At 47.1% G+C, this 23,240-nt stretch overlaps 1 protein-coding gene across 4 annotated transcripts in view; it reads left to right on the top strand.

Moving 5' to 3' along the window:
* The first annotated feature begins 10,188 nt into the window (after positions 1 to 10,188).
* Positions 10,189 to 23,240, top strand: part of HNF1B (HNF1 homeobox B) — a 60,508-nt gene continuing 47,456 nt past the window's right edge. For 2 of the 4 annotated variants that reach the window (XM_017539895.2, XM_017539893.2), the window contains exons 1-3: positions 10,189 to 10,747; positions 15,610 to 15,809; positions 21,839 to 22,025. In XM_017539895.2, coding sequence (XP_017395384.1) covers positions 10,404 to 10,747; positions 15,610 to 15,809; positions 21,839 to 22,025 — 731 coding nt within the window. In that variant the 5' untranslated portion in view covers positions 10,189 to 10,403. Of the gene's footprint in view, positions 10,748 to 15,609; positions 15,810 to 21,760; positions 22,026 to 23,240 lie in introns of all 4 variants that reach the window. The other 2 variants (XM_017539894.2, XM_017539892.2) reach the window with 1 other exon arrangement.

Here is a 23,240-nt window from a genome sequence, read left to right as displayed (position 1 = left end):
TTTGTTACTATTAAAGTCTATTTTGTCGGAGACAAAAGTTACAACTCCTGTTTTTGTTTTGTTTTGTTTTGTTTGTTTGTTTTGTTTTCTCTCCATTTAATTGGTAAATCTTCCTCCATCCCTTTATGTTGAGTCCTTGTGTGTCGTTGTGAGTTAGATCTGGATACAACGTACCAATAGATTTTAACTTTTTATTCAATTTGCTTGTCTGTGTCTTTAATCGCGGCATTGAATCCATTTAAACTTAGGATTAATATTAATATTTGTGAGTTCGATATTGTAATTTAATGCTAGCTGGCTATTTTGCCCATTAGTTGATGTAAATTCTTCATTACGGAAATACTCTTTACGTTTTGGTAAATTTTTGGGATAACTGATACTGGTTGTTCCTTTCTCTTTGTAGTGCTTCTTTCAGAAGCTCTTGTAAAGCAGGCCTGGTGGTGATGAAGTCTCTGAGTACTTGTTTGTTCATGAAAAATTTTATTTTTCCTTCATTTATGAAGCTTAGTTTGGCTGGATATGAGATTCTGGGTTGAAAATTCTTTTCTTTGAGGATATTGAATATTGACCCCCACTCTCTTCTAGTTTCTAGGGTTTTAGCTGAGAGATCTGCTGAGAGTCTGATAGGCTTCCCTTTATGGGTAACCTGACCTTTCTCTCTAGCTGCCCTCAGAATTTTCTCCTTTATTTCATCCCTAGTGAATCTAGTGATTATGTGTCTTGAAGTCATTCTACTTGAGGAATATCTTTGTGGCGTTCGCTGGATTACCTGGAGTTGAGTATTGTCCTGCCTTACTAGGTTAGGAAAGTTTTCCTGAATAATATTCTGAGGAATATTTTCCAACTTGGATTCATTCTCTTCATGACATTCAGGTACACCTATCAGTCGTAAATGAGGTCTTTTCACATAGTCCCATATTTCTTGGAGACTTTGCTCATTCCTTTTTACTCTTTCTTCTCTAATCTTGTCTTCACGTTTCATTTCATTAAGTAGGTCTTTGACCTACTTCTTCTGCTTGATCAATTCAACTGTTAAAACCTGTGCATATGGCCGGGCGCGGTGGCTCAAGCCTGTAATCCCAGCACTTTGGGAGGCCGAGGCGGGTGGATCACGAGGTCAAGAGATCGAGACCGTCCTGGTCCACATGGTGAAACCCCGTCTCTACTAAAAATACAAAAAATTATCTGGGCATGGTGGTGCGTGCCTGTAATCCCAGCTACTCAGGAAGCTGAGGCAGGAGAATTGCCTGAACCCAGGAGGCGGAGGTTGCGGTGAGCCGAGATCACTCCATTGCACCTCAGCCTGGGCAACATGAGTGAAACTCCGTCTCAAAAAAAAAGAAAAAAAAAAAAAAAAACCTGTGCATACTTCGTGAAGTTCTCGTATTGTATTCTTCAGTTCCATTAATTCACTTATTTTCATTTCTAAATTGTCTATTCTCATTAGCATTTTGTCAAACCTTTTTTCAAAGCTCTTAGTTTCTTTACATTGGGTTAGAACATGTTCTTTTAGCTCACAAAAGTTTCTTATTATCCACCTTCTGAAGCCTAAATCTGTTAATGGAATGCACTCATTCTCCATCAGGCCTTGTTCCCTTGATGATGAGGAACTGTGATACCCTGTAGAGGGAGAGACATTCTGATTTTGGGTATTCTCAGCCTTTTTACGCTGGTTTCTTCCCATCATTGTGAGTTTATCTGCCTGTCGCCTTTGTGATTGCCAACTTTCAAAGCAGGTCTCTGAGTGGACGTCCAACTTGTTGATTCCGAGTCCCAGAATCTGAGCAACCCACTGCATTGGCCAAAACAGCAGCATTAAGATTCGTGGTGCTTTTCTGCTCAGGAATCTCGGGTCTGGCTTCCCTCTTGAATCCCTTTTTCAATCAGGTAAATGGGTGACTCTGCCTTCCCGGACTTCCAAACGTCAATCAAAAGGGGACCCAGTCCCGTTTACTCTGCACCAAGAACCACTGCACCGAAGAGCCGTAAAACCGCCGCGCCTGCCACAAGAGTGGCACTGGCGGCCCGTGGGGCTCCTTCGCTGGGAATCTCCTGGTCCGTGAGCAACAAAAATTGGTCTGAAAATGTGGCGTCCTCTCTTTCTGTGCACTTTCTCTGGGAGCTACAATCCTGAGCTGCTAGTAATCAGCCATGTTGGATCTCTCCCACCAGCCCTGCCCTTACTTCCCAGTGTCATCATTACCAAGATTTCTCCGTGGTCCAGGCAGCCCAGCTTGCCCTCCTCCCCCACTGCCTTATTACCTGCTTTCATGCTTGGCTCAGCTCTTCTTTCTGCCTGAAATGTTCTCTGCTTCTCCTTGATGTCAAAATTCTATCTACTTTTCAAGAGCCCTGAGCCCCCACAAAATTTTGTTGGTTCCCCTATTACTGCTGACATTTGCTTCTATTTATTGATTTTGAAAGGGGCTAACATATACTATCTGGCCTGCCCATTTATACACTGTCCTTCTTTTTACAGATAAAGAAGCTGAAGTTCAGAGTGTCAGCTTACCCAAGGTCACATCTGAAAAGCAGCAGAGACAGGTTTCAACCCAGATCAGGCTGACTCCAAGCCCCATGCTGTTCCCTATGGCTACTGCCTCTTGGCTAGTCCAGAAAGCCAGGCAGACCTGCATTTGAATCTCAACCTGATCTGAGCAAGAACAAGCTCTGTGCAACTCCAACAGTTCAAGCATCAGTTGAGAAAACAATAGTAATAATAATAGTGTCTCAGGGGCAGTTATGAGGAGCAAATGAGTGTTTTATGTGATGCAATCAGCACAGCGCGATCATGAAGCCAGTTGCACTCTGTCTAGCAGTAGAGGTAAGTGTGTCCACGTCTGTCTCTCAGCCTGGATAACCAAGTCCCTCAGAGCAGGAAGTGAATCTGGTTGTTCCAGCAGTGCCGGACACCGACCGCATGCCCAGCGCAGAGCAGATGCTCCATAAATGTTTGCTGCATTGACTCAGCAGCCCTGCATGACTCTTCACCCCAAGCCTGAGAACAGGGTGTAGTCATCAGAGCACAAAAGGATACCTCAGTCATCCTTTAGTGGGAGGCTGAGCAGTAACTCTCATGCCCAAGGCACAAGTCATGGACAGCACTCCCGACCAGACGCAGTAGGCTGAGCAGAGGCAGAGTTCACCTCACTCCTGCTCTGCAACAAGGACCTCTAGAATTGGAGAAGAGACATCAGTGGGGAGAAACAGGAAAACATCAAGTGGACGAGGCTCTTGGCACACAGGCCGAGCTCTTTCCTGGAACCCTTACATTCGAGAAAGGAAAAAGCCTTTGCCCCACCGGAGCATGGCATTGGAGTGGAAACTGGAGCATCTTGTGTCTTCCTCTTAGTGCTGGTCCCTGTTCCTGGGCTGTGTCGTGTGACCTTGTCATTATATAAACCCAATGTCCCAGAGAAAACACTGGGTTCTAGATGCAGAAGTCTCAGATGGTGATTCTGGCACCGTTGGGGGTCATTTTTCCTCTGAGCCTCAGTTTCCTCATTTGTGAAATATGGATAGTAATGCCTGCCTTGCTTTTTTTGCAGGACTCTCTTGAAGATCAAATGAAAGAGGAAAGCTCTTTGCACACCATAAAATACTGTACAATAGCATAGTTCTGTGTGTGCCAGGTATCCCCTTTGACAGGAAAGACTTTGCTCTCTCTCACCCTCTCCCCTCTCTCTCTCTCCTTTCTCCCTCTCTGTCTCCCTCTCTAAAGCAATCACAAGATTTCTCTGTGTGCTGAGACTTTTTAGGGTGCTTCTGTGCGTGCCCCCATCTGTTTCAGGGCTTGGAAGGTGTCAAAGTGCCAGAAATGAGGCACTTAACATGGGATCCGGAGGTCCTCCGTGCAAGTCCGGAGTTCTGCTCCTTAACCGTTTGTGGGTCCTTGGGCCAATGGAGCTTCCATTTCTTCATCACTAAAGCGAGGCTGGGGGATATTGCCTACTTCATAGGTCTGTGAGGAAGAAAAAGGGGGGAATGTAGCTAGGGCACCTCAACACTTATTTAAATATTAATCTGAAAACAGGTTCCAGAAAAGTCTAGTACAGATAATTGCTTTTTTTTCTAAACACCATAGCTTAGCCCACGATCATTTATTCAAGAAACATTTATGGAACACCTACCGTGTGCCAGGCCCACCGTTTACCCAATAAACACTCACAGGGCACCTTCTCTGTGCTGGGCCCACAGCCAATTTCATTTTTCATGGATGTTGTGATAGAAGAAAGAGGAGTAGATGGTTGCTCTGGAGCAAAGGCTCTTTATGGTAGGTGTAGTATTTATTACTTTAATATCATACTAGGTTGCCGGTTTTTAATTTAATCTTTTACAAGCTACTGGGTATACCCTATTTCTAAAAAACGACCCAGCAGAAGGATGTGGGTTGTTGAATCAAAATGAGAGGGAAATCTTCTTTACTTTTAGGAGTTTTCCTAGCAATGATCATCTAATAGAAGCATGTCTGGGAAAAAAAAAGCTCTGAGCCAAAAGGGGTTTCTAGAAAGGAAGCTGATGGCAGTGACGGGTGGGATCTGGGATCTTCCTGTATCCATTTGTTATGTCCTTATGGTGCTCCCCTGAGTGCTCCATGCAGAGCAGACACTCAGTGGTATTAGTGAACTCAGACCAGAAGCGTTGCATTTTGAAGGAAGGGAGGGAGGACATGGGGGTCCTCTGAGCTATGTGCTGCACTCGATGTGTTCCCAGCATGTGCCAACCCCACACAACTTGTTTTTCTGTGTAACTGTATTTAATTCTTCCAACAACCTTATAAGGTATGAATTCCATTATTATCACTGTTTACCTCTGGTGACAATATAAGGCTGAAAGAAATTTATTAACTTGCCCAAAGTTATGCCCACACACTCCCAGAAAGCAGGTGGCCCATCTGACCCCAAAACTGATTCTCCCAGGGTCCTGCTCTGCATCTCTTGGAAAAGTAATTTATTCTCTCTGAATCTGCTTCCTTATCCCAAAGAGGAAGAAGTAAAGGGGGAAGACTCTAAGGTCCCCTTTTGGATCTGTGGACTTCTAGTGGCATAAGTGCTTTATCCGGGGGTTGACACACTGTGGTACATGGGCCAAATGCAGCCAGCTAATTGTTTTTATAAATAAAGTTTTATTGGAACACAGCCACACATATTCATTTATGTATTGTCGATAAGAGCAGAGTTGAGTAGTTGTAACAGAAACCATCTGGCACAGGAAGCATATAATATTTACTATTTTGCCCTTTATAGAAAAAGTTTGCTGACTCCTGGAATATACTAAGCTAAAGACTTTAATGATGATTAACTATAATGATGAATAGGAAAAAATCTGGAGAACCAAACAGCAACTATAAACCGTTGAGGGAGGTAAGATGATTTACACTGTTTACATTTTATACTTGGAGTTATTTAATTTACTTTATACTAAGTTATAACTTACACATGGCAACATGCACAAATCCCACACGTATACCCTGGTGATGGATCCACCATCCCAATCAAAATGTAGAACCTTTTCTAGCACCCCAGAAACCTCTAGCACCATGGATTTGTTTTCCCACTTTTAAACTTTGTATAAATGGAACCACACAGTACATACTCTTTTGTGACTGGTAAAAGTAGTTATTTATTTATTTAGAGAATTGGGTCTCACTGTGTCACTCAGGCTGAAGTGCAGTGACACAATCATAGTTCAATGGAACCTCAGACTCCTGGGCTCAAGCAACGCTCCTGAGTAGCCAGGACCGTAGGCACACACCACCATGCCTGGATAATATTTTTATTTTTTATTTTTGTAGAGACAGGGTCTGCCCAGGCTGATCTTGAACTTCTGGGCTCAAGCTATCCTCCCACCTCAGCCTCCCAAAGCACTGGGATGACAGCTGTGAGCCAACATACCTGGCAAGTATTTATTTTTAACAGTATTGTCCAGAGGCAATCACATGTTCATTTACTCAGCAAGTATTTTCTTGAGCATCTACCATGCCTCCACACCTCTCCAGGCACTGAGGAGTAAGACATGAGAAGATGTTTGCCCCTCATGGGGTTTGCTCTCTGTGGTATATTTTTTTCATGGCTAGTAAAGTCTTCATGTCCACTACTACATAGAGGTCTGGACTGAGCTCTTGGCCCATCTGCCCAAAGGCCTGCAAGTAGTCACCCTAATAATGTAAGACCTTTCAGGAATTTCAAATTATAAAAAAGTTGGAGAACTTGAACGGTCATCCAAACCAACTGGCCATTTTTCAAAGGTAGAATCAGAGACCCAGAGAAGGTGTTCACCAAAACATTAGAGGAGGTGAATCACCCAGAAAGGGGTATTGTAGCCAGAAGAACCACCTCAGGCTCTTTCCAGAGCCTGAAGTCTAGAATGTTCTCCAGGTTGCAACACCACTCTCTAACAAGAAGGCCCCTGACCTCCTGCAGACCAGGTTAGGGTGGTATTTATGTTTTTCTCTAGAGAAGATTTCATTTTGAGGCCTTCTAGATACTCTGTGAACCAATGAGAAAGCCTGGGAGAGTGGAGTGGCAGGGGGTGGAAATGACCACAATCTCTCTTCTGTAAACCAAGAAGTGCCACCGTCAAAAGTAGGGGAAAGACTGCATGCACAAATCAGAAAAGAAATATCTCTTGTGCTGCTAAGTTCCAGGGGAAATGAGTTCACAGGAGCCACATTTGCCAATCTGTGGAATGATGAGCACAGTGCTCAGAGAGTGATGAGTTCACTGGACTTCAACTTATTTTATACCAGGGATTGCACCTCCCATTAAAAAAACCCTTGGGATTTGAACGGCAAATTTATCTAGTTTGAGTAGATGAAACTAATATGGTCTCTTCAAATTCAGTAGCTCTTAAAAACATGCTGGGACTGTAAGAGCTTAAAGACATCAGTTGCCTTAGTTCTCAGTGTGTTTTCCAGATGTGCCTCTTCTTTCTAAATACATGAGAGCCCACCCTATTCTAGGAACTTGTAGTTGCTAACTCGTCTAATCTTCACACAAGCACAGGAGAGTGTTATTATCATTTTACACAAGAGGAAACTAAGGATCAGAAAGATTATGTGACATGCCCAAAGTCGCATAGCAGGTAAATCAGATCTTGGGTTCAAGTTTAGCTCCGTTTGACTACTCCAAACCCTGCCCTCTGCTCTCTGCTGGGTATCCTCCACCTCCTCCTCAAAGAATCCCCCCTTCAACTTCTCATCTCCCAAAGCAATGACAGCTGGAGACCTTCCTCTTTCATCCTAAAGCCCTGCTCAAAAGTTCTGAGCCGCAGTCTCAATTCCTCTATTAATTTGCTAAGGTGGCTACAAGCAGCCTGACACTCTCTTAGAGATTATTTTTCCATCTTTAAAATTGAGTGACTATATCAGTCCATGACCACTTTATTCTATGTGAAGCATAAACAGTTGTTATTTCAGTCCTACTCCATCTTCTTCTATTTGGGGGAAGTTTAACTGAAGAGTTTTTTAAGATAGCTCACTTAGCATTTATGGCCTGCATTCTGAAAGTCTATCTGCTGTTCTACTTTACACATCTCTTTTTAAATTCCCATATGAAGGGATTGGTGAATCTGTTTGAAGATCTATAGTTCAGAACAATTACTTGATGAGCACTTACATTGCACCAAGTGGCATACTACAAGATAGGTCTAGGAAGGAGGATTACAGGAAATTCCTGAATATAAATAGCCAGATTACCTGGAAAATGTACCTGGACACTCAAAGGAAGTTTGTCCTATCCACCGAGTGAAATTTCCTGCACGTTCACATAGTTAGCTGGGGTTTGGGGAAGAATGGGTTTGCTGACACCTGAATTTTGAGAGAGACTGAGGCTTGGGAGTCAGATGGGGCACACAGCAGCTGGAACTGCCAATCAAAGTTTTGTTGTTACAACAGAAGTGATTGCGGTTTTTTAAGTGGGTTTTCCCAGCTTAACACAGTAACTGATCTTCATTACACTTGCTCTATCCTGAGAGCAAGTGAGAGACAGAAAAAGAGATTGTTCTCCAGGGACATTTACTCTGAACACTTCATTATCCTTCCTGAGGCAAGCTGGGTAGGCAGAGGATGTTCTTCCATTGGGCAGAATTATGAGGCAAAGATCTGTCACCTATCACAACAAACTAGAAGGAAAGAAGGTGAAATGAAAAGCCAACATTTTCATGAAGTTATGACTCCATCTGGGAGCCTAGGTAGTAATGGGTATCTGGGGGCTGAAGGATGGAGGGGTTCCTGAATTGGGGGTTTGCTTGTCTCAGGGAAAGAGGGGGTGAGATCAGTATAAACCTTCCCTAGACTCCATGCACACAACCACCCCGCTTCTTCTGGCTTCCAAAGCAAGTGGCCCAGGCACCTGTAGCAGAGCCTATATTTAAGAGGCATCCTAGTTCCTTAACAGCCTGACTTGATAAATTACACCATCAGCCCTTGCACACCTAGGAGATTTGATCCTGTCCATAAGCCGATGAAAGCTGCTAGACTCTCCCTCCTCCTGCTGAAATTCCTCTTTATCCCTATCTAACCTTACTTCCTCCTGGTTATCTTTCAAGGGTGGGAGAGGGAGGAAAATGTGCTTAGAAACTCCTTTGCAATGTTTCTGCTGATTCTGAAACCCTAGTCCCCCAATCCCTCCAACCCCAGCACTGTGTCTCCGATTCTGAAAACCCTAAGTTTCCAGAGAAACTCAATTTTATTACTGGAAACTGGCTTCGTATCGTCCCAGACCAGGAAGTGTTGAACCACGTTATTAAGCCAAGAGGTTGCACAAGTGGTTTCACTCAGTATACACAACCCCCCCCCAAAAAAAAAGTGGTTTCACTCAGTATACACAACCCCCCCCCCCAAAAAAAAGGTATCAGTGGTATCTTCTTTTTGTAGATGAGGAAGCTGAGGCTTCCAGAGGGGAAGCCTTATGCTCTGCCCCAGAAGCTTTAGGTCTGTGTGTGCTGGAAGCAAAGAAGCCCCTTCCCCTATTTTTCTACAGGTCCAGTCCTAGTCTGCAGGTTTGGGCGCGCCTCTTGCCGCCCTCCTCTCTTGCGGGTGCCCAGGAGGGAAGCAGGTGAAGCTCCAATAGAGCTGCAAGGCCTATGGCTTCCTTCCCGGCCCAGGCCAAACTGGAAAAAAACTTCTTTCCCTCGGCAGCTCTGTCGACACTTTCTCTACTAGGAGTGCGAGATTCCTGCCACTGCTGTAGTGACAGCGTCTGCAGAGCGTTCCCCAGCCCAGGGAACCGCAGATGTTCAGGAACTGCAAATAAACCAGAAATGAGTGGGCCCGAGGGACACTCAGCTGCAAGTGTCCACCCAGCTGCAGGTCAAGCTTTGCTTTCACTGCCTCATCATTCTAGTGCCTCACCATCCTGCCTCACCATCCTCTCCCAAGGCGGAGGCGCCTTGACATCCGGGTTTAAACCGGAGAGCGAGGCCCAGGCGTCCAGCTCCCCAGCTGTGTGGCCAGGCTGGGCCCCGGTGCAGCACGGCCGCTGGGGGAGACCCACTTTGGCTACTCCCTCTGTCCATCAATTAGTCGGGGTCTCCTTCCAAGGGTCCTACCGGCCTCCTTCACCCTCGCCTACGCTCTCTGGCGGGCAGTTCTGCAAACCCAAACCGCCAGACCAGGCCAGGGAGGGTCTGGGGCCTGCAGAGCCAGGAACTAAGGCGGAAATGAATGCAGTCCCTCCAGGGCGCGCTCACCCCGCCGAAGGCCACCTCACCTCCCCTCTGGCCTCGGCGCCCCTTCTCAAGTGGTCAGTTTCTCTTCCGCCCTGCGGGCTGTCCTGACCCACCATCTTCGTCGGCTGGGATGCATCCAGGGTCTCTACTCTTCTCTTTCTCCGCGTCTTCTTCCACGAGCACCCCAGCTTCCTCCGTCTCTCACCTGAACCCAGAAGCGTAGTGTCTTCACTCTGGGCTAAAGCAGAACTGAGAACCGGTGGAAAAGCCCCGCGCCTAGACTGCAAGGCACTGGCTTAACAAGTCCAAAGGTTAGCTGTAGTTTGGCTGATAAGCAGAACCAGTAAAAGAAGGTCTCCAGCCCCCCAGCGTGAGTACAATGGACCCTGGTAAAGCCCAGCTCCCGGCCCGGGTCTCTGGCTCTCCAAGTCTGCCCCTCCGGCTCTCCCTCTCTCCAGGTTTCCCCCTCCCCACCATCATTTGCATCCAGCCGAAAGCTGGGCCCTTCCCACTAATTTGCATATCTTATATGGCCTAATGGTGGCGATCATGGCAAGTTAGAAGTTTTCTGACTCCTCTCGGAGGAGACTCCGGGACCCCGGGGAGTAACAGGTGTCTGTAGGCTGAAGGGTGGAGGGGTTCCAGGATTTGGGGTTTGCTTGTGAAACTCCCCTCCACCCTCCTCTCTTGCACCCACCCACCCCCTCACCCCCTTCTTTTTCCGTCCTTGGAAAATGGTGTCCAAGCTCACGTCGCTCCAGCAAGAACTCCTGAGCGCCCTACTGAGCTCCGGGGTCACCAAGGAGGTGCTGGTCCAGGCCTTGGAGGAGTTGCTGCCATCCCCGAACTTCGGGGTGAAGCTGGAGACGCTGCCCCTGTCCCCTGGCAGCGGGGCCGAGCCCGACACCAAGCCGGTCTTCCATACGCTCACCAACGGCCACGCCAAGGGCCGCTTGTCCGGCGACGAGGGCTCCGAGGACGGCGACGACTATGACACCCCTCCCATCCTCAAGGAGCTGCAGGCGCTTAACACCGAGGAGGCGGCGGAGCAGCGGGCGGAGGTGGACCGGATGCTCAGGTAGGCGCAGAGCTAGGTGCCGAGGACCCTCCCGAACTCCCTGGAGCCCCGGCCCCGGGCCTGAGTGACACTGCGCCGGACCACACTGGCCAAGCCTGTTTCCCACCAGAGAAGTCCCCCGGGGGGCGCTCTGCTTCTCTCCCAACAGCTGGACCCTTCCCAACCCCTGAGCCGGACCACCCTGCGGCCCACCCGGCTTCTTCTCCCCAGGCCCAGGCCAGAGTCGGGGACCCAAGGGCTTTCCCCGCGGGGCTGGGGCTCGCCCGGGGAGAACTGGAGCTGCGGGAGGTTTGCCCGCGTGGCTGAAGGTGCGAGTGGGTGCAGTGAAAACGCTGTGACTTCCCGGGAGCGGAGGCTCGCGCCGCTACCAGCCCCAGGCCGCGCACTTCCCTGCGCGCTGCCCGGGGTCTAGAAAGCCGCAAGTCGGCCTCGGACGCATTGACCTGCATGGTGACTTGCAGTTCTTTGCCGAGAGACAGGCGGCATCCAGGGCCGGGATCTGGGAGGCGAGTTTCTGGTGTGCACACTTGTTAGCAGCGCCCATGCAAGGCCCAGAATTGCCCGGGATCCCCAACGCGGGTTTAGATTTGCAAAGGGAATGTTGCCTGTAGGGTCGGGGTGGACCCGCGCGGGGCAGAAGAAAGCAAGCGGGGTGGTGCGGGGGCGAACGCGTCTCAGACCTCAGTTCGCAGAGGATTTGGTCTCCGTCTGAGAAAGGAGGGCGTTTCCGGACCTCGCTGCCCACCCCCAGCCTCTCCCCGGGAGGTCAGGCCGGCTGGTGATCTATCCCTGGGGCCGGGATCGTTTGTGGGTCCTCCCCGACCGCCCTAGGCTTTGACAGCTGGTTACTAATTATCTAAGGAGCCGAGCGGTTCCCTGAGAACGCACGTCGCTCCCGGGCCACTCCGCTTTAGGACAGAGCCCGTCGTGTGGCCTCGGACACTGAAGCGCCGCGATTTCGAGCCTGAGCCTCGGCCGCACGTCTGCAGCTGCAGTTCGGGGTGGGATCTGACCTTGCATTTGAATTTGCGATCCAAGGGTCTGGCGTTTTGCCCTCTAGCCAAAACAATCAGGGGAGCTTGTAGATTTTTTTCCCCCAAAACATACTTTGCTATAATTTATAGGTTTGAGGTTTCTCCCTTGCCGCTCTCCCGCCCGGAGGCGATTTCTCCCCGACCGGGAGAGAACTCCTGCCAGAGAGCTCCGCGACGCGGGAAGGTGTGAGTCGCGGAGGCTAAGAGGGGTCGAGCGAGTGGCCCCTAGGAGCGGCTGGGGCGCCAAGGCGGCCGGGAGCTCGCTCCGGGCCTGGCGGACGATACAGGCTCCCACCGCCAGCCACTGGGGGCCACAGGGCCTAGGCCCTCCCGCCCTGCCGCCGGCGCCCGCTTTCTCGGGCGGCGCTGGAAGTACCTAGGGCGCACCTCCGCACCGGGCCCCGCGCAGGGCTGGACGCAGCTGAGACGTAACATAAACTGCAGCACGTGGAGTTGGGGTGTTATTAATTTATTTCTATAAATCATCAACAGAAAGATACACAAAGAGTCGTGATTAAGTTGAAAAGAGAGGCGGGTTATTCATTGGTGAAGTTGTAAACGCGGCTTAGAGCGGGAAGGAAATCAAAACCCGGGCGCGGGGCTGCTGGCCGCTCCCAGCTTGCACCCAGCCGGGCGACCCGTGCAGCCCCGCTTTACTGCCGCCGCGGCGCCTGACCCGGGCTCTTTGAGAGCCTGAGCCGTCCACGGAGCCCCGGGGTCACCGACATCCTCAGGCCGGGCCCAGGGTCCTCACACCCTAGCCCCCCCTTCCCTCCCCAAAGCTCCGGGCTCCAGCAGGGCAAGGAGGCGGGCTGGGGAGCCGGAGACCCTCGCCGAGTTGGAGACGCGGGACCGACCCGGAGGCTTTTTTCTCCCGTCCCGAGCGGGTGCAGCCTTTCCTCCCCCGCTCCCGGGAGCGCAGGACTTTAAAGTAATTTTTTAAGAAATCGCTAGCGGTTCCCAGGTCAAGGCCCAGTGGGCTCCCGAGCCCCGAGCACACGCACTCCCTTATTTTGCCCACCGTGTTCCCTTAAGACGAACAGCAAAGAGAAAGCGAAGTCGCGTTTTGGAGTTCCCGGAGTTCTCGTAAACCTCCTGGAAGAGAAAGGCGGGGAAGGACGGTCGGGGCTGCGCGCTTCCCGGTCCTGGGCTCCGGTCGGGATCTGGCTTTGCTCGCGGCCTCGAGGCGGGCGCACCGGGGGCGTCTGGAAAGTGGGCTGCGTTCTGAGAAGCCGAAGTTGGGGCTCCTTAACGAACGCGCCGCGGACTAAACAGGGGTCCAGCCTTCTCTGCTCCAGGGAAGCAAAGTCATTGTTTGAGAAGGAGCGAGCTGCACGGACCCTTCGGGCGCCGCGGCCGGCGCTTGACACCTGCGCTCGGGACACAATGGCCGCTGGAGCTCCTCGGAACCCGTGCCTTTCTCCCTGTTAGGAACTCCTGAGCCTGAGCTGTGTTTTCAAGCAAAAAATAACCAGCTCTCCCGACTCTTCCCAGTGAACACAGGTGAATTCTGGGGTCTGAGAGCTGTAAAGGTATAACTGCGCCATCTTACTCCCCACTCTCTTTTAAGTCGGGCTTAAAGGTTTCAACATCATTTATAAGGTTTTCCTGGGCTTTTTTTTTCCCCCTTCCCGATTGTTGAGTTAATTCACTATTTCCACAGAACCATTCCCACTTAGGACAGTACCCTATTTTTCTAGGTTCTTAGGCACACAAAATGAACACAGGTATTAAACGAAAGAAAAATAGCCGAAGAATTTACTAAAGAAATATTAACTTTTAAAATGCATTTTTTCCCCTAAGGTTCGAAGCTTCTTGCTCTTAACAGTTGAAAGTGTTTTTCCACCCTAAAAATATCTGTGGAAATATTCACCAGAAATAAGCTTTTAAATGATCTGTGATGTTTACATGGATATGTCTAAAACGTTTATTACATTGTTTTCCAATTAATGTGAATCTCCACGTTTTAAACTGTAACTCATTTTCTCATTTTTTGTTCTTGTTGCTACTTCCTTATATTGTGTACTTGGAAAGTACCTTTATAAATATTTCAGAAATTCGTTCTTATATATAATTAATATAAAAAGTTTGCATTTCTCAAAAACATCTCTAGCAAAGCCTGTGTTCTCACGAATTTAATACCAAAGGCTTGTTAAAATAATCACAGCTACCTAAATGCTTACAAAGTATGTTCAATTACTGGATTTTTATTCATTTAAAAAATTAATTTTATTTGAAATATTAAAGGCACTATTTGGAAATAAAATTGGTTATTACATTGCAATGCTGTCTCTATTTCAGCCTCTACTTTACACCGGTTTTTTGTTGTTGTTTCACCTGAAACTAGTTTTCTCTTCATTTTTTTAAAAAAATGTTCTATCAGGCTAATACATACATCAACATACAGTAATGGGGTGCTGGCTTTTGTAAGTTAAATATGTACCTGCACTAAATAAATGGTAAATGTGTGCATATTGGTTCTTTAGTACTTCTGTGTAGCACACTCTTTTCTTAATTTCTACTTTTAAATTATCTTTTCAAAGTACCTGTTCAATAAGCAAGAAAAGATATTAGCAAAGTTGAAACCATTCTAGACAAATAAAAGTCAAAGGTGCTAAAACCAGCAATTTGCACACCTGTGTTTATGAGAAATGAAAAGTATAACCATGTTCTTATCCCGTGCTTGACATTTGTGAGAAACCCAATAATACAGGAAAACAAGACATCTGAAATTGTTAATATCGGAAATTGAAATTATTTGTCCCCATTAGCCCATTAGATTTTATTTGGGAGGTGGGGCTGTGGATTTTTTTTTTTTTTTAACTTTATCTGCCTCACCTCAGTGTGTGATCCTCTAGTCCCAAGGAGGTATGACATCTTACTTTGGAAAACTTTTCTAAAACTCTGAAAACTACTTACTATTTGGCTGAGACACCCTCCTTGCTTCTCAGAAGGTGAACATACACATGTTACCTCTGTTTTATAGGAAGGAAAATAATGTAGGAGAGGTTGAAGCTAAAATTGGGCAAATTCAGAAACTGATGCTATCCCACTTCATTGTAGAATCAGTGAGTCCAGCCCCAAGCTAATGGCATCCCCACTTTCCGGAGGGCCTACTGCCTTTTAAGTCTCCTACATTCCGGGAAAATGAAAGAAAGCAAAATAAAATGGCCGGGCGCGGTGGCTCACGCTGTAATCCCAGCACTTTGGGAGGCCAAGACAGGTGGATCACCTTAGGAGTTTGAGACCAGCCTGGCCAACATGGTGAAACCCCATCTCTACTAAAAATACAAAAATTAGCCAGGTGTGTTGATGGGTGCCTGGGAGATACTCGAGAGGCCGAGGCAGGAGAAGTCACTTGAACTCAGGAGGCGGAGGTTGCAGTGAGCTGAGATCATGCTGTTGCACTCCAGACAGGGTGACAAGAGCAAAACTCTGCCTCAAAATAAATAAATAAATAAAACAGCCTTTTTTTAATTGTTATTAAAAATTTTACTTTTTCCTTTTATTCTTTAAAAGACATCTACCAGAAAGAGCCTTTCTTCTTGCTTAATAAGAGAGAGTGGTGATGGTGCTTTTTTATTCCTGAAGATGAAAAGTCTTTTCCCTGCTAACCTCGGAAGCAAGGGATGAGGTGTACTGTACAGGGTTCATCACCTTCTCTTCTGTTTAGCTCCTATTTTGGCCTAATGTCTAGGCCAAGGTCGTGGCTTAGATGGGTGGAAAATTCAGAGTTTTGCATAGAGTATAGGTAACACCCCCTAGGAAGAGAATATTTCTACCCTGATGTCTCCCACTAGTACCCTAACCATCTGCTTGTCTGTCTAGTGAGGACCCTTGGAGGGCTGCTAAAATGATCAAGGGCTACATGCAGCAACACAACATCCCCCAGAGGGAGGTGGTCGATGTCACCGGCCTGAACCAGTCACACCTCTCCCAGCATCTCAACAAGGGCACCCCTATGAAGACCCAGAAGCGTGCCGCCCTGTACACTTGGTACGTCAGGAAGCAACGAGAGATTCTCCGACGTAAGTGTTTTCATTCTGCCTCTGCCTTAACCTGAAGTGACCTTTGCTCTCTCACCCCATGGGCTGCCTCAGTTTCCCTTTTATCAACAAGGCCTTGTGAGCACTTGGCAGATATAAGGAAGCTGGCAAGTAGATTGGTGGTTGCTGTACAATGGACTGCCTTCTGTCATGTTCTTCGGTCACAGTCCCTTGCTACCCAGCCAGTTGCTCTGAGGAGCCCGTCACTGTATGCAATGTACTTTAAACTTTTTGGACCCTCCTTCCAACATCCTTCTCTTTGAAACCAAGTAGTTGACAGAGGGTAGTATCTTCCCCCAGAGAAAGCCGAGCATCTCCCCTGGGTACATGACCATCAGTCAATTTCCAAAGAAGACATTTTGTTGCAGTCAGTAATATTGATTACTATTACTGTTAATTTCCTCCTCTCTGGAAAAAGTATAAACAATAGAAGGCATTTATATAGATAGATATATTCAGAACTTTACCCTGTTCTTAGGGGATAGTGAGAGGGACTGAGTCCTGAGGCAATTTAAGGTACTTACTCACATTTACCAAAATTGGTATAGTGTGGGAACCTCAGCTGGTGGCCCTTCTCATGAAGAAGCTACTTCTGGCTAAGGCAGGGCACAGGAAAAGTGTCTGCATTTGGAACTCTGGCGCATCAATTCTTGACATTCCCATCCCCATCCCAAAGTTTTTTGTGTGTGTGTGCCAAGATTTCTTCCACCCAATAATTCTGAAAGCGTTTGGTTTTGAAGTAAGTCTAGAGAAGTGTGAACTGCATTTGAATCACAAGAGTGGGAATGATATACTGTCTGTATTTGAGGAAAGTATTCTTTGACATTACACTTTCATTACTTTGATCCAGTCCTTTTCTTAAGAAAATTTTGTATCAGTTTTGACTCTCCCCACACACTATCCTCTGGCTTTATCTAGGCTTCTCTGTCTTCATCAGGATGTCAGTTTCCACCACTTTCTGGGTTGGGCTTTTTCCCTCTTGTTACTTGAAATTACTCTTGTTTTCTGTTACACATTGCTCTGAAGCGATTGTTTCAGTATTTATCATCTCAACGTCTCTGGGACGGTGAAAGGAAGGGTTTTAAGTGTTCATTTCATATTGCAGTGTTTGTGGTTTTGTTGGGAGCATTACATGAATAGATTAGCAGAAGCAATGTGAGGGCTGTTTGCTGCTTACCACGGGAGACCTTTCCAAGTATGGGTTGCCCCCAACCCCCATCCTTGGTGACTAGCTCTTTAAGAATTTGTGTTCCTGTCATGAAGCAACTCTCTGTAGTTCCTGGAAAGCCTCAAAAAATTCTCAGAAGCCACTGTCTCCAAAGACCCAACAACCCTTGCACCCTGCCTAATTGAAGCTTTATGCTACATCTCTAGTCTGAGCTGCCTCTCTATGTTCAATGAGAATTTCTTCAGAAAGGAGAAGGAGGCAGGAAAGGCAGACTGGAAACTTCTAAAAAGACAGAGGTCCAGAAAGTTTCTCAAGATGCTTAGGAAGGGACATTTTACAAATACAACAGTCTCTCCAAGAGATTGTTGTTATTGTTATTTTGTTTTAAAGTTACATGAGATGTAAAGCTCAAAAAACGTTCCTTCATTCTGTAACTATTATACAAGCACCTATTATGTGCCAAACACTACGCCAAGCTGTGGAATACGTAAATTATTTTCTCCAGGGACTTACCTGCCACCCGGTGAGGAAGTGGAGATGTTTGAGTAAATAATGACATTCACTTTCTAAGAGCTATTATAAAGATATACACAAGGGACAGCAGAGGAATTGCTAAATTGCCTGGAGACATCATGGAAGGCTTCCTAGAAGAGGTGACATTCAAATCATGTCTTGAAGGATGAATATGAGACATACAAGTATGATATAAGAATTAGGAAGTAAGAGAAAAAACAGAGGGACACAAGTGATTGGAGAGGGGAGAAGGAGGAAGAGAGGGGAGAGAATACAAAATGATACATGATGGCCCAGCACGGCGGCCCACACCTGTAATCCCAGCACTTTGGGAGGTAGAGGAGGGTGGATCACGAGGTCAAGAGATCAAGACCATCCTGGCCAACAAAGTGAAATCCCATCTCTACTAAAAATACAAAAATTAGCTGGGCGTGGCGGTACATGCCTGTAATCCTAGCTGCTCAGAAGGCTGAGGCAGGAGAACCGCTTGAATCCAGGAGGCGAAGGTTGTAGTGAGCCTAGATCCCGCCACTGCATTCCAGCCTGGGCCACAGTTTTTCCTGAGGAAAAAAAGAAAATGAGAGATGATTACAAATTTCCTTGAAAAACTGAAAATAACAAATGGTAATATTCATGGGGCCCTCTACACACACAGAATCTCTTTGTCCAGGCTGGCCCCCAAGCCTACAAAGTGGCTACTGAAGCCAACTTCTCCAAGATAATTTTCATGGGCAATGAATATTTCCCTCCCCAACCCCAATTAATCTGAAGGGTAGTAGAGAATGGTCGGTGGTGGCTAGAGGGAGTATATGTGGGAGCCTAGTTCTTCAAAAACTGGGAGGGGCTAGAGCAAAGCCCCTGAGGTCAGCGGAACCTGAATAGTTCTGAGCACTCACAGGCAAGCCCACCTGGCTGACTGGGGGACATACTGGGTTCTGAACACTGTTCAGGCTGCTGCTTCCTTAAAGGGCAGGTGAGAGACTGAGGCAATCTCCACACTATGGAGCAGCTGTGAGTGTCTCACATCCACCAGACACAAAGCTTCAGGAGTCAGTTTTGTCACCTCCACGCAAGTCGGATCTGAAGGGTGTGTGGGTGCATGGTTTGGGTTTTTTTTTTTTAGTGAGAGGTGATACACAGGCTGGTGGTTAGGAGCCTTAAGGCCTGCAGGCTGGGCTCAGGTCCAGGCTCCTGCTGCAAGTCTTTATGACTTTGGGCAAGTCACTTAACCAGTCTGAACCTCAGTTTCTTCATCTGTAAAATGGAGATGGCCATACTTCTCACATGGAGAGGTTGTAAGAATTAGATGAAGGGATATATTTAGAGGATTTTGCACAATACCTCACCATAGCCATGGTTAAATAAATGTCACTGTTATTGTGTCTGTTCACATTAAATGAAAAAAAACTCATGGCCCTTGGGACGATCCACACTGGCTTTGCCGTTGGTGACTCCACCGGTGTCATACAGGCCCACAGAGAGGAGAGGAGACACTGTGACAGGCCTCACTGAGCAGGGAACATCTCCTTCTCCCCCTTCAATTTCCCCACAAGTAACTGCATTTAGAGAACTGCTGTGAGACCAAAAACTATAGTGGGGCGAAAGCACTTTGAAAAGTACAATCAGGTGGGGCGTGGTGGCTCACGCCTGTAATCCCAATGCTTTGGGAGGCTGAGGTGGTGGGAAGACTGCTTAAAGCCGGGAGTCTGAGACCAGCCTGGGCAACATAGTGAGACCCCATCTCTACAAAAAATATATTTTTTGATTAGGTGTGGTGGCTAGTGCATCTGTAGGCCCAGCTACTTAGGAGGCTAAGGTGAGAAGATGGCTTGAGCCCAGGAGGTCAAGGCTGCAGTGAGCTATGATCGTACTACTGCATTCCAGCCTGGGTGACAGGGCAAGACCTTGTCTGAAAAAAAGAAAGAATATCAGGAATTTGGGCCAACATTGCCATCATCCTGACTAGGGGTAGATATTCTAAAAGACAAGTTAGTGCCCCTAACCTTTCAGTCAGTTTCATTCCACAGCTGGGGAGTCTAAGTGATGAAGGAATTAAGCAACTTGGCTGGGGTCCCGCGTGATCCCACCAGCAGTGACTTCCTGCTAGTAAGTTTGGCAGGGACTCTCTCAGGTCTCTAACGGCATTGTTGGGCCACTGAAAACAGAGCCCTAAGGTGGCCTAAGAATCCTCCAAAGTGAATGGGCCCAAATCAAAGGCCCCCTAGTGACAAGGTCAGTCCAGTTAAACAAAGCCCAACACCACCTGCAGTTGGGATCCCAAGTCCTGGCTGGCTAGGGTCCTAACCATTCCTCCTGGTAGACCTAAATAGAAATGAGCCTCAGATAGGTGATAAGTCCCCGGCTGCTGGAGGCATACGTCTGGAGAACCACTTGGTGGGGGATTGTAGAGGGGATTCAAATGTTAAGTAATTGTCTGACTTGAACCTTGAGGATTTTGGATTCAGTTGTCCAAAGGAACGAGGATAGGATGTAAATGATGGTACATCCAGAGCTTATCACAAAGGGATGTGGTAGCCTTCCACTCTCTGTGACCTGCGGGAGTAATTCCAGGAACTGAGAAAGACATCAGGGCCAGGCACAGTGGCTCGCGCCCATAATCCCTGCACTTTGGGAGGCCAAGGCAGGTGGATAACCTGAGGTCAGGAGTTCAAATCCAGCCTGGCCAACATGATGAAACACCATCTCTACTAAAAATACCAAAAAATAGCCATGGACAGTGACTCACACCTGTAATCCCAGCACTTGGGAAGGCCAAGGAGGGTGGATCACGAGGTCAAGAGATAGAGATCATCCTGGCCAACATGGTGAAACCCTGTCTGTACTAAAAATACAAAAATTAGCTGGGCATGCTGACACTCACCTGTAGTCCCTGTACGTGGGAGGAGAATCACTTGAATCCAGGAGGCAGAGGATCTTGCCACTGCACTCCAGCCTGGTGACACAGCGAGACTCCATCTCAAAAAAAAAAAAAAAAAAAAAAGACATTAACATCCAGAACATAGGGACCCAGAGCTAGAGCTAGGAAATGAATGTGTTATGTGTCTTTGCTTAGCAGAGCGCTTAGCCTCTATGTTTATTCATCTGTAAAATGGAAATAATCACCCCTGATGAGCCCTGCTTCATGCAGATGTGAAGACAAAGACAGCAAAGCTTTCTTCTTCAGTAATGTAAATATCAAATCTCATTTAAACCATGTAGGCTAAGGCACCACCACTGGGCCGAGCTGCTGGCTCTCATTCATTCCACAAAAATCTCCTGAGGGTCACAGTAGGCCTGGACCCAGGGAATTGGACAGGCAGGAGCATCGTTTCCAGCTAATTAAATACCACTCCCAGACAGTCCTGTGTTTGTAGTCTTTGAAATTATTTGCAATCTAAAGCACATCTTTTCTTTCCAATACAAAGCTCCAGTTACACTTATTTCAAAGCGTGATCCCAAAGTGCTGGGATTATAAATGTGAGCCCCCGTGCCTGTGTGGTAGTTAACATATAGAAAGAACTCTGTTGAGTCCATGGGGGTAGAATGGACTGAACAGATCTGACCAATGCTTACTCTCCTGCCAAGTTTCCTTTTGGACCACTGCATGTCTGACAATTGGTAGAGGCCGGATCTAGAGTCTGTGGCTCAGGAAAAGTTTTACCCTGGCCTGTATAGAGGCCAGACACACAATTTTTCACTTCTAAAGTGAAATTCTGAAATTTTCACTTTAGAAGTGAAAATCGTGAAAGTGATTTTTTTCTAAAAACCTGACTTTATAATGTAGACACCTAGGATATAGGAAGAGGGAGGAGAGGTGACAAGTGCTAGCTACAGCCTCTGAATATTTTGTACAAGTGTGAATTGTACCTTTGGACGATTTTCCCCTTGACATGAGACTTGATTGAGCTCCCCTACTTGACATCAGAATACAAGAGTTCAGGATGTAGAGCATTGCTTCATGTCTGAGGGCCAGTGAGCCAAAGGGTAAAAAAAAAATAATTTTCTTAAAACAATGGCTGGCTATGTTTGAGCTCTTTCAAAGAAAGGAAAAGAGTGGCTTTGCTGGAGCAACTGAGGCGGGCAGTAAGGGCCCATGCTGAGGCCTCTGTCTCTGCAATTCCACCTGCAGTGACAGCAGACTGCAAAACTTAGTTAGTTGAGGGGAATAATGGTGTCTTCGTCTGTTGTCTGTCTGTCTGTCTGCTGAGTGAAGACTACAGACCCTATCAAATCTACTCCTTTCTCTTTTCAGAATTCAACCAGACAGTCCAGAGTTCTGGAAATATGACAGACAAAAGCAGTCAGGATCAGCTGCTGTTTCTCTTTCCAGAGTTCAGTCAACAGAGCCAGGGGCCTGGGCAGTCCGATGATGCCTGCTCTGAGCCCACCAGCAAGAAGATGCGCCGCAACCGGTTCAAATGGGGGCCCGCGTCCCAGCAAATCTTGTACCAGGCCTACGATCGGCAAAAGAACCCCAGCAAGGAAGAGAGAGAGGCCTTAGTGGAGGAATGCAACAGGTAATACCGCCAGAAGCTCATTCGGGCAGGTGGGCAAGCACATGGACCCAGGATCCATCTCCTCGGTCCTGGGATATTGAGACACGGGTTATCGAGATAAGTGTGGCTAAATCAGAGCTTCCCAAAGTATGTCCTGCAGAACCCCCAATATCAATTCCTTAATCAATAAATCTGAGAACCATTATATGGATACTTCCACTTAGAGAGTCATGACGTACATTTATATAGATAGATAGATATAGATATTGATATATTTTTTTTTTGAGATGAAGTCTTGCTCTGTCACCCAGGCTGGAGTGCAATGGCACGATCTCAGCTCACTGCAACCTCTGCCCCCCGGGTTCAAGCCATTCTCCTGCCTCAGCCTCCCAAGTAGCTGGGACTACAAGCACATGCCACCACGCCCAGCTAAGTTTTGTATTTTTAATAGAGACGAGGCTTCACCATATTGGTCAGGATGGTCTCAATCTCTTGACCTCATGATCTGCCTTCCTCGGCCTCCCAAAGTGCTGGGATTACAGGCATGAGCCACTGTGCCCAGCCCATACATTAATTTATTAAAGGCTCTGAGAAGCCCTGTAGTTAAGAAACCCACTTCACTTTGTTGAATTGGTTGTTAACTATGGAATCTTTGGTAGAATACAAACAACTCCATGAATTATTATTCTAGGGAAGATACTCTGGAGAATGCTGATATAAAATATGATATCTGTGAAGTGAAAATTGTGTGTTTGACCTCCATATAGTCCCTTAGCCATAGACTCTAGATCTGGCCTCTAGCAATTATCAGACATGCAGTGTGGTTCAAAAGGAAACTTGGCAGGAGAGTAAGAATTGGTCAAAAAAATAAAATAAAATAAAAAAGAATTGGTCTGGTCTGTTCAGTCCACTCTGTCCCCACTGACTCAACAGAGTTTTTTAAATATGTTAACTACCAGCCAGGCATGGGGGCTCACACTTACAATCCCAGCACTTTGGGAGGCCGAGGCAGGAGGATTGCCTGAGCCCAGGAGTTTGAGACCAGCTTGGGCAACATGGCGAGACCTTATCTCTATTTTTTAAAAAAAACAAAAACAAAAAACTCTGTGTTATTTATTTATTTTTAAGATGTGGTCTTGCTATGTTGCCCAGGCAGATCTTGAATGGGGCTTAAGTGATCCTCCTGCCTTGGCCTCCCAAGTAGTTGGGATTATAGGCTCTAGTGCCCAGCTATTA

This window comes from Cebus imitator, unplaced genomic scaffold (assembly GCF_001604975.1).
Source record: "Cebus imitator isolate Cc_AM_T3 unplaced genomic scaffold, Cebus_imitator-1.0 Scaffold121, whole genome shotgun sequence".
Classification (NCBI taxonomy): domain Eukaryota; kingdom Metazoa; phylum Chordata; class Mammalia; order Primates; family Cebidae; genus Cebus; species Cebus imitator.
This window is presented reverse-complemented; position numbering and strand designations above follow the sequence as displayed.